General features: G+C 40.8%; 1 protein-coding gene across 1 annotated transcript in view; it reads left to right on the top strand.

The window, feature by feature from the left end:
• LOC142139908 (ciliary microtubule-associated protein 3-like) overlaps positions 1–10,218 on the top strand; it is an 11,557-nt gene extending 1,339 nt beyond the window's left edge. The window contains exons 3-5 of the mRNA XM_075197771.1: positions 2,603–2,701; positions 4,186–4,322; positions 10,029–10,218. Coding sequence (XP_075053872.1) covers positions 2,603–2,701; positions 4,186–4,322; positions 10,029–10,218 — 426 coding nt within the window. The remainder of the gene's footprint in view (positions 1–2,602; positions 2,702–4,185; positions 4,323–10,028) is intronic.
• Positions 10,219–12,234: the final 2,016 nt, after the last annotated feature.

Consider the following 12,234-nt stretch of genomic DNA (forward strand, 5'->3'; position numbering starts at 1 on the left):
GAATAAATACTTAGTTTACAATCCCAATGTCCATCATATATACAGTTCAGTGCCCACAATATACAGCTTCATGGCCATGATATAAAGCTCAATGCTACCATATGGAGGCCAATAATAAAATTTCCAACATGATATAATAAACCACCCTAAACCCAACAAGATGTCCCAATATAACACGCAAGATGCCCTATACTTTACCAGCAAGATGACTTCTAATTTCCTTAGCAAGATGTCATGCATGTGTCCAGAAAGATGCCCTGTATATATCCAGAAAACTTTCCTGGTCATACCCAGCATGATGTCTTCGTAAGATGATGTGCGCAGTAAGATGATATGGATGTGCCCAGCAGTCACTTACCTCCGATCCCAGCACACCGTCTCCACTCCTTACTTTGTTGCAGCTCCTGTCCGAGCTGACTTGGATCAGCTGTTTCATACCACATGAAGCAACAACTTCTAATTGGATTTTCTTGTTATTTTGACAAGGTTGCCAGGGCAGCACCACTTCACTGGGCCCCAATTAGTCTGGATCACCAACCCATCACTGCCCCTGATTTTCTACCAATTTTCCCTATATGTGGGGAGAACGTGTGTCAGGACAAATTACAGCAGACTAAAGACTAAAATGAGTGGTGCCGTTTTATTTACGCAATTGCATTCTTATCAAAGCAAGATCATGATGACAGCACAGTGAGATTGGAAACTGGCAGGTCCAATTTAGCCCAAAGGAAACCTTTGGGGTTGTTGTTGTATTAACAACAACCCTGAGGTGACAGGGCTTCTTACAGCAGGGTTTCATTTCAAAAACACCAGTATCCTGTCTCTCACCTACCTCTCATCTTGCTTCTCATGAAAGGTCTGCCCGTATGGCTTGAATGGTTGAAATATAAATGTATGAAGTTATAAAGCATATTTTCTAAACTATTAAGTGTCCTTCCAAGCAGTGGTGATGAAAACGTTTAACACAGTAACAGTGATAAATAAAATATTTGATGACTGATGTACAATAAATATCAGTACAGTAATCTGAAGTAACGTAGAACAAAATACAGACGTAACTAGATAATCGTTTGTACCTAAGGTGCAAGTAAGCAGTTCAGCAGTTAATAAAGCTAGAAAAGTAGGAATCTGTTAACCTCTGGTCTAGAAATCAATGAAATTATTGAGAAGTTTCACAAGAATCACGTTTTGCAACCAAACAGGCCATGTTCCTATGTGCAAAGTAACGATTATACAGTCTTCCAGTTTTGTGTTTGCCTCTGTACTGTTTTTTTTATATTGCATTTTGCTGAATTTATAGTCTGTATGTAGGGCTGGGAGACGGTTTCTGCTGTATTACTTGGTAGAGGTAAGAACGGGAGCACTTAAGCCCAAATTCCACCGCAGAAACATACAAAAATTGTGTCCAAATGCAGAATGAGGTGACTATCAGAACAGTTTGCTCTCCCACCGGTGGTTGGATTGCAGTATAATACACTTACTACACCAGTCTATGCAGTACAGAATATTACACAAGTATCTGCTATTGGGCGCTGCTACTTAAAAAATTTATATTCAAAAACAGTAATGACTTGGAGAATTTGGAACATGTAGTTCTAAAATCAGTGAAATAGTACATTTTAATTACATCAATACTTACCAATATCTAGAACATCATACTGGATTCATTTGGATGGCAAAAATACCTGGATCTTGGAGAAAATAAAAAACACTGCCAGAAAGTCACATAGAAACATAAAAACACCTAAATGAGGCATTAGCAGGAAAATACATATTGTAATCTATCTTCTGTCAATCTAAACTATTGGGATAATAGAGTAGAGTAGCAATTGTAACTGACAGGAACCTTCTTGCAGATCACTATACTCCCCAGTGGCGCACACAGGGGGGGTTTTGGGTCTTTGACAGCGCCGCGGCTGCTGGATAGTACAGAGCTGCCGAAACGGACCTGCTGCACTTTTTTGGGTTTTTCTTTTTGGGGGGGGACGACCCACACTTAAAAACCCTGCGTGCGCCCCTGCTCCACTATAATGTACTTATGCATCCAGCTGTCTACTTGTGTCCTTTTTATTCTGTTTATTTTTATCTTATTGGGTGACGTAATGTCATATTTATTTCTGTATGACCAATAAGATTGTGCCACAGGCATCCACATAATTAGGACAGACAATTGTGTAGGGTACTAGATAATTGTGTACCGCACTGGGTAAACCCAAAAAGGCCAGTGGTATTATTATAGAGTCTAAAGTAGATTATTAGTACAATAAATATTCAATCAATCAATCACTGTAGAAGGTGCACCCTCATATATAAAGCTTGTATTACCAAGATGCTTTTTTCAAGATACAGAGCATAAGAATGGAATAACATTAATCTTTGTTTTTTTTAACATTTCTTTTGAATTGTTTTAGATAGTAGTTGCACTAAGTGATATTTAAATAATACGATTTAAAAAAAAACAACATGTGTATGTATTCACAAAACAGTTTCACCTTCATCTTATATATTTCAGGTGCTTTTTAATATACCAGATGACTTAGAGACCATTGTAATATGGGTTTTTTTCTTCCTTGACTGAACTATTAATTTGTTGTGTTACCAGTTTACCAACCTGAAGCACCTTCAGCAGAGGAAACCGCTGAGTAAGAAGGGGTACTGTTTGGGAGCCAGGACTGCACCCCGCTTCCCCCCAGATAGTAAGGTAATACTTCTGTGGTAGTGTATATATCCAATATAGCTGTCACTGTTAGTAGCTCTGAGCTATGTGGTTACTTTCACTATAAATTATCCACACATCCAAAACATTGTTTTACTTTCAACTAATTATTGAACAGTCCCAGATTATATCAATATAGCCACAAGGTGACAGTCTCTAAAATATTATTCTATATGACACACAAGGAAGATAACCCCAAGCTAAGCAGTGAGTCAGAGGAAGTAACTTCATTTATTTGTTTGCAAAGGCATCCACACATAAACCTGGACATTATCAAACATATTACGCTTATTAAAGATATGCCACACATATACCATTAGGCATTATGGTATCTTGTATACTTCTTGGTTGTTGTTTTCTTCGTATTTCTGATAACTTGTGTATTGTAATGTATCAGCCAAATTGCTTGCTTTGGGTGAATAAAGCATATGGAATAACTCATCTGCCAATTCTTCATCTTTGGTAAGAGCCCCTAATCCCCACCCCCTGACACTGTATGTTTTATAGTATATGATATTATATTATATTAGAAGATGAATATAGATATCAGAATATAATGTCACAAACAGGTGGAAACCGGACAATTTTGACAGAGCTTGACAGGCCAAACTGTATTTGTTTAATCAGCCTATAGCACTTTATTCCAAAATGTGTCTAGCTTATGTAAGTGTTGTTCTGCATACTTCAGTGTTGACTTTTGCAATTAAATTGTAAAACGTTATACTGTGGAGCACTACTTCTGTGCCTTCTAAAGACTTCTGCAGGTCCTTTCTAGTGATAAGTCGGTTATGGGTATCAGACTTTTCTGGGTTCTCCAGGTTTTGCCTTAACTCCAAAGGTTCCAGTTCAATTTTCTATTTTGTATGATAAACCTAACAGTTAGAATTGGAAGCTAGAGGCATGTAGATATAGTTTTTAGCATTTCCCTGCTTTGTAACAGTCATTTATCCTTATTTTCCGTTCCCTAGTCAGCTGCGCATATGAGCGCATGTTTGTGTTCTTGTAGTAGGCACAAAGCCCTGACAGAAGTGTATTTATTCAACAGCTCCCTGAGCTGCGAGCTGAAATCCAGCGAGTAAATTACCGTATTAATGGTTTTTACGCGCAGGATTACCGTATTAACAGTAATATTTTTGGAGCGCGGTATTTTCGGCGATCCCGCCGTCAATTGAATATGCCCCTTAGAGTATTAATGAATCAACTGGAAGGGTGTCGCCACTTTTTCACATTCCACATTCATTGCATTAGTTTTTCAATCTGCTAAATTTAGCAAATAAATAATAAACTGCATTAATGTGTAGAAATATGTCATGTGTGAGGTTTTACCATACAGAGGTTATGTTAACTTGTTTTCACTTACAGATTCAGTGAAACATGCAGTTTGACCAGGGGTGTTAATACTTTTGCATACAACTGGATATTTCATGCTTGTACTTATTCAGATTATCTGTGAAACTTGTGTTTTCCAGATGGTTACTGCTGGTCCAGCGGATTATCAGTCTGACTGTAATAAAAAGCGCACAGTATTACCCAGTATTGCTCCATTTAACACCAGTACTGTGCGCTTCTCACGGAAGATCAATGAGCTGTCAGTACTACCTCCCAGGTAATATCTGTCTTAGTTAGTACAGACTAAGGTGATCAGTTTTATTAAGGTGTTAAAATATATTTTACAGCATTATATGGGGCATATTCAATTCTTTTGAATCCCCGCAGCATTAAAACTATTACCGTTATTACGGTAATAGTAAGCTGGATCCAACGAGAAAACTACTGTAATAATGGTATTTACGCGCACTATAACCGTAATGACGGTAATAGTGCGCGCACCGCGAGACTTTTGGCGTTTTCGCCAACAATTGAATATGCCCCTATAACCATATATGTAGAATAAACTAGAAAACATCATGCAGCTGTGTGTCACTTGTCCGCAACTGCTGAGTAACTTGTAATACAATCAGGATCATTTGGCAGAATGCAAATGTGCAAATTGAGACACTTGATCTCAATGTGCAATAGATCATTCAAAAACCCATTGTTGATTGGTAACTATAGGATACTGCACTTCTGCATTTTGTTGCTAAGTATACCCCCATTGCCTATTATAATTTAATATCATATTGTTATTACTGCATTACTCCTTAGTGAGTGTATTTTTTACCACTGACATACTCAATAGACTGTGGCTGTCTCAGTTATTACATTTAGGTCATAGCTCTCTATTATGACCCAAACAAGAAATATTTTCTTGGGCATCAGTAAAAAAGCAACAACATTATTCTAAGGAAAAAGTATCTTTTTTACAAAAGAGAATCAGTTCCAAATTAAATTTAGCAAAGTTTTATTGTATATTTGTCATTATTACAAACCAGTCTTACATACATTTATTATACATGAGTAGAATGTACAATAAATTGTATTTATTGTACAACTGTGTGGCTATTAGTGATGTCAAAAATTATAATGAGCGTAAAGACAAATGTCACAAATATTTTCAGTATTAGGAACACTGTTATAAGGCTTTCTTTAGTTCTGACAAACAATAATATACCATTTTATCTCAGTGTTTTGTAAAATTGCTGTAACTGCATCCTCATTACAAAACTCTTTAATGTGTCTGTGAGGATACCACCCTTAGCTGGGATGGAAGTTACCCTCTGTGGGATTCAACTCACTCGGGTAGACCAAGATATATCCAAAATAAGACTTTATTACGACAGCACAACACCACAAGACGTTCACAAGTTACAGGGTAAATGGTAGCACGTATCCTCCAGCAGCCTCCTGCAGTCAGCACTCCAAAGTCATAATCTCTGTCCCTTTCAGGGTCTTATCCTCCCGCAATATTACCACTACCGTTTAGCAAAACAGTTATGGTGTCTCCTAGCCTGGGTTACTAGCTCACACCAACCCTGTCCTGGTAGGGTTCCCTCCAGCGGCACCACAGTTCCTGGCCCAGAGTCCTTTTCACTGATGTCTTCTACACCAGGATCCTCCAAACTCGCATCCCCCCTGGCATTCTCCTCGCCCCATATTATTTTCTCTGTACCCAGGAAATAGGGTCAAATGTCTCCAACCTCCCCTTTACAGAAGGGGCCTCCCAGTCAACAATTTAGCTGCTAGACATACTGTCCCTGTTACCTTGATTAGACAATAGAATGGCTTGACTCAATTAGCTGTTTTGGCTGGATACACTACACATGGGGTTACAATAGTACAACAAGGAATGACACTGCACGCTTACATGGAACAATAAGACTTTTGACACATGATATCAGCAGGGTTACACAATATAAGTCTGTGATACCTTTTGATACAATTACATTTATATTGACACATATTGATACATTTCCCCATGCTATTTCAACCAATATATTACTGTGGAGGCACATTGCATATGAGTAGAAGTTCTAACCTCATTACCTCTCAGGTTATCTGTTGACCTAGCTAATTAACATGGGCTGCCAGCTAGTTAACTCAGACATTGTTCTGATAACAAACCTCATCTCAGCTGCACCCCATACAATACACATTTGAGACAAATGGTAATTACATTAGCTACCACAAGCAAAATGACTGCTGTTGTTCTGATATTTTCACACAGTATGGCAATATTGTTTCTATTTATACTACATACAATATCACAGGTAATAGTATGGGCAAAATGTGTCTAATAACATGAAATAATAATACACATAATACACCAATGCTCTGGTGTATATACTTAGACTGGGCCAAGGATTAAAAAGTACAATAAACCGTGAGAAACGGGTGATGATTACATAGTTCTCAGTCCAGTAGTACCCCGTTTCCTCACATTCCTCCCCTACTTTTTAAACTTGAGCCCCAGTCTCTTCTGCAGACACTACTGCAGGTTTTATGTGGTTTCCCACGAGATGAACCAATTTCCTGCTGGGCTGTGCGCAGCCTCCAGCGTTCACTTGCTGCACCTTGTTATATTCTTGTAGCCGCCAGCACCTATCAATTCCCAGAACCTCTGCGGGAAGTCTCGGTCTCCTGCTCCAGTAGCTACTCTGAGCCCTGCTGTCTAAGAGCCTTACCGACTGCCTTTCCCTGGTTGTCTGGGGTCCTGTCTGGCTACGCCTCCCCCTTTCCCAGTTCCCTTCTGCACTGGGATTACTCATTTCCCCAGTCTGCACCCGCTTATGCACAGGGTTCTTGCAGGAATCCTGCTGCACACTATCTCCTGCAGGGACTACTGAGAGTAACATCACGCAGTCATCAATGTCCTGCTTTTTATGCTGCCTTTTCCCCTCCTGTGTCCGAATGTCACTGTTGCAGCCATGCCCTAACATATTCTTGCAGTCTGCACAGTTGGCTATGTAGCGGTCTACATCCCTCGCTAAACCTAACCACATGAACTGCTGTCTGAGCCTGGCTCGTGTTCTCCTTTTTCCTCTGTGATCGGTACCCCCTTCCCCATGGGCCTGAGCTATAAACCGATCCCGATATTCGGGTGGGACTACCAACCTGTACTTATGATTTGGGCTGGACACCGTATACAGTAACCCATCCAACCAAGCACAATCCTCTACCACCCCAGTCTTATACGACATATCTGCTAGTGCCCGCATCCCTTCTAGATCTGGATCTAGTAGCTGGGCTTCTTGCAGTCTAGATTTATCCTCCTCCCCCAGGACTAACCCCCCCTCAGGATGGTCTTGGCTACTCACCCTCAGAGGCCCGGAGATGGTAAAGAAAGGTTGCTGATACCCGTTAGTTACTGGCGTGTAGAAGTGGTTGTTCTTCCTCTGCCTGGGGCTCACCTTTCTATGGGCTTTTTCAACAAAATAATTCCTGAGGTCTTGCCCCAAATCATTGCCCAAAATCACCTCATTGGACATTCCTGCCATAACTCCAACTTCTACCAGGTTGTTACAATGGCCCCAATGCAACTGGACTTGGGCTGTTGGAATCTCTGCCCATCGTCCATCCTCCATCCTAATTTTAAAGTACTTGTTGGGGATAATTCTTCTGGAATCCACCAACTCGGGGCGTACCAGGGTGATGGCTGCCCCACAGTCTCTAAATCCTTGGGCTTTTCTGCCATCCACCCATACAGGTTTCAAGTGCCTGTAAAGGCGTCCTCCTGTTGTTTGCCTCATGTCAGCCACAGCATTGCAAGTGGCCTTTACCCCCCTCGCCTCTGGCGCATCAGGGTGGTAGTGTTTGTTTTTCCGGGGGTGGCTCCTGCCAACAACCCCCGTGGGAGGGAATTGGTCTAATTGACCTCCTTTCCTGGGACACTGCTGTTGAAGATGTCCCCAGTATTCACATCGAAGGCACCACTTCCCGACTTGTCCCAAGTGTGGTATTGCTTGTCCTTGACTGCTGGGTCGCCTTTGGCCTTCACTCTGCCCCTTTTCTGCTTTATCCCAGGACTGTGGGTTACACTTTGCCACCCAATCCTGAAGGCTGGGAAATATCTCAGTCAGCCCTGCTTTTACCAGCTCAAGTCCTTTTCTCCGGATCCACTGACTGAGGACGTGCTGCAGCTCTTGACGAAGCTGACCATAGTCATAGCTTCCACTGTGCACTGCTGACTGGCCTGGGGTGGGGGATGTTTGTATTGTAGCTGCAATCTCCTGAATCCTTACTGGCTGCTCCTGGTCCTCATACAACTCCTTGGCTTTCAGGATTTCTGCAACATAAGTCCCAACTTGGGTGCCTTCCACTGCTGGGACCTCTGCTATTTTCATCCTGCCCGCATTATCGAGTAGGCACAGGTCCCATTTGCATAGTTTTTCCACTAGTTGTGGCCTGAAGTCATCCTGGGTAGTAGCAATTTCCCTTGTCTGGCATAATCCCCGGAGTTCATCCAGTTTTAGGGAGTTATACTTGATCATGTCTCACGTTTCTTGCAACTCCTCTGATAGGCTTCCTTTGGGTGCTGTGTAGCCCGTGCTGTGCTGTACCTACAAGGCCCTTGGACTGCAACCGCTTGCGTCCCTTGCAGCCTTCCCGGTTCTTGCAACACCGGGCCGAGTGATCCCACTGCTTGCCACCAAATGTGAGGATACCACCCTTAGCTGGGATGGAAGTTACCCTCTGTGGGATTCAACTCACTCGGGTAGACCAAGATATATCCAAAATAAGACTTTATTACGACAGCACAACACCACAAGACGTTCACAAGTTACAGGGTAAATGGTAGCACGTATCCTCCAGCAGCCTCCTGCAGTCAGCACTCCAAAGTCATAATCTCTGTCCCTTTCAGGGTCTTATCCTCCCGCAATATTACCACTACCGTTTAGCAAAACAGTTATGGTGTCTCCTAGCCTGGGTTACTAGCTCACACCAACCCTGTCCTGGTAGGGTTCCCTCCAGCGGCACCACAGTTCCTGGCCCAGAGTCCTTTTCACTGATGTCTTCTACACCAGGATCCTCCAAACTCGCATCCCCCCTGGCATTCTCCTCGCCCCATATTATTTTCTCTGTACCCAGGAAATAGGGTCAAATGTCTCCAACCTCCCCTTTACAGAAGGGGCCTCCCAGTCAACAATTTAGCTGCTAGACATACTGTCCCTGTTACCTTGATTAGACAATAGAATGGCTTGACTCAATTAGCTGTTTTGGCTGGATACACTACACATGGGGTTACAATAGTACAACAAGGAATGACACTGCACGCTTACATGGAACAATAAGACTTTTGACACATGATATCAGCAGGGTTACACAATATAAGTCTGTGATACCTTTTGATACAATTACATTTATATTGACACATATTGATACATTTCCCCATGCTATTTCAACCAATATATTACTGTGGAGGCACATTGCATATGAGTAGAAGTTCTAACCTCATTACCTCTCAGGTTATCTGTTGACCTAGCTAATTAACATGGGCTGCCAGCTAGTTAACTCAGACATTGTTCTGATAACAAACCTCATCTCAGCTGCACCCCATACAATACACATTTGAGACAAATGGTAATTACATTAGCTACCACAAGCAAAATGACTGCTGTTGTTCTGATATTTTCACACAGTATGGCAATATTGTTTCTATTTATACTACATACAATATCACAGGTAATAGTATGGGCAAAATGTGTCTAATAACATGAAATAATAATACACATAATACACCAATGCTCTGGTGTATATACTTAGACTGGGCCAAGGATTAAAAAGTACAATAAACCGTGAGAAACGGGTGATGATTACATAGTTCTTAGTCCAGTAGTACCCCGTTTCCTCACAGTGTCCTAATATCCTTATAATATCCAATAGAACATTTTTATCCAAATATTATTTTAACAAATACTAATTTACATCTCCATAGCCCTGGACCATACAATCTGAACGCAGAACAGGGTAGGAGGGTAACTTGGCCGGGGAGGTTCGGATCCCCTGACTGGGCAGCAGTGGCAACTCCTAACAAGAGGACTGTAAGGGTAGAGGTAAGAATTATAATTCACTATTTTCTCCAGTATAAAATAAGTTGCCACTGCAGCAATATGTTTCATAACTAGACTCAGCTAATTTGTACAAGAACTTCTCTACAAACACATCAAGGTTCACTGGCCCTGAGGTTATGGGGCACATTTATAATAAGGCAGAAAGCCCTATGGCAATGTTTTCATCGCCCATAGGACTTCGCCCTATATCAAGGGGTCACCTCCGGTGATAAAATCCCCAGGATTTCACTGGAGTTATGCTTCCCCATGCAACAACACAGTAAAGCTTATTTAACAAACATCACAGCAGTACATGTTCTTCCATATTACCTGTTATTGCCATATTACATATGTCATTCTATTATTTTTCAATGAATTCCTTTTGTGTGGAACTGAAAGACACGGTGCAGGCTTTCAGTTCCACTGCGCATGTTTGAACCGACCAGCCAGGTCACAAATGTACATATTCCCTCAGACTCACCTGGCGAACAGGTAAATTAATCTTTGCAGCTCCAGGCCAGAATCACGCAGGTAGCTGAGTATCGCTCAACTGCTCCACTGATATTTTGTTGATAAATTGTGGATACATTCTAATAACTAGTACCCTACTGCCATTTGTTTCACACAGTTTAGTTGCCTATTAATCAATTATTAATATATGTTCAGACTTGTAAGCTTATGAGAGGATATAAAAGTAGACATGTTCCAAACATGGCTGCCCCAATGTGATATAAATTAATGTTAACATGTTAACGCTCCCCCATTGTAGATTTATAGCAAGACTTTATTCTTGTGGTATAAAGCGGAGTGCAGCTGTACATAGAAATAGAATTTGGTCTGCACCTTTTTTGTGTGTTTTTCATTAATTTCTTTTTATTTATGTATGTTTCTTTATTTTTAAATACTTTAGATCTAAATCTTAATACTATTGGTTTGCCTCATGCATTCTTGAATTCTTCTACTACATGAGTTCCTACCACAAATGCTGGGATACTATTTCTTAGATCTATCATCCTTTCTGTAATAAAGTTCTTTCTTATGTTGTCTATCAGTCTTCCTCCCTCAAATTTAGTGTGTGCGCCCTTGTTCTAGAAACCCATTATTTTTCAAAAAACTCTATTAATACTTTTGATATAACTCAATGTTACTATCATATCACATTTGTCCCTAGTCCTCTAAAATGCACATTTTAAGCTCTTGATGTCCTTCCTGGTAAATTTTGTTATGCTGCCTATGCACCATTTTAGTAGCACTAGTTATTATATACTTGCCTGTGTCTGCAGCTCAACACATCCTCTTTCCAACGTTTGATGATTGAAGATTTCATTGTTACATTTCCTGTCACTGAGATGCCTAAAGCAGGAAATTACATGGTGTCCCTCTCGCTTTGGTTAGGACAATGTACACTTAAAACAATATTAGACCTACCAACAAGGCATTCAACAGTCTATCTTGGCCTTTCATACATCAGACCTTAACAACATTTGTCCTTCATGGAATTTTCCTACACGCTATACAGGCACTATATTATAATCCTTCCTCTTAGTTCTCTTCCAACAGTCTAATCTCCCCAAAATTTAATATAAAAAATGGCACAAGACAGGTATGTCCCATTTCCCTACTGATATAGGCCTTCTGTATTGAGTTTTTAGTATCTAGAATACATGCCAACCGAGATATCAAAGGGATTCAAATAGGCCACCACAATTACAAAGTTCCGCTTTTCGCAGACAATGTAATGCTTTCTTTTACCAGCACACATACTTCCCTCACACATTTTTGGCACTCTCTCCAGTTACTAGGTCAACAATAGCAAATAAGAAGTTTTGGCATTTCACCTATCTACCCAGACTAAAAAACAATTAGAGATCACTTTTTGTGTTCTCTGAAGGCCTAATGCAATCCAGTACCTAAGCATCTCTATAACTAAACATTTTAATCAACTATTCCACTCAAATTATCTTCCACTGATTGACTCGATTGAAAGAGATTTGAAAACCTGGCACCCTATGTTGATCTCTCGGAGTCAGAATTAATGCCATAAAAATGAATGTCCTGCATCGACTGCTGTACCTTCTTCCAATGTTTCTC

This window comes from Mixophyes fleayi, chromosome 2 (genome assembly GCF_038048845.1).
Source record: "Mixophyes fleayi isolate aMixFle1 chromosome 2, aMixFle1.hap1, whole genome shotgun sequence".
Classification (NCBI taxonomy): Eukaryota; Metazoa; Chordata; class Amphibia; order Anura; family Limnodynastidae; genus Mixophyes; species Mixophyes fleayi.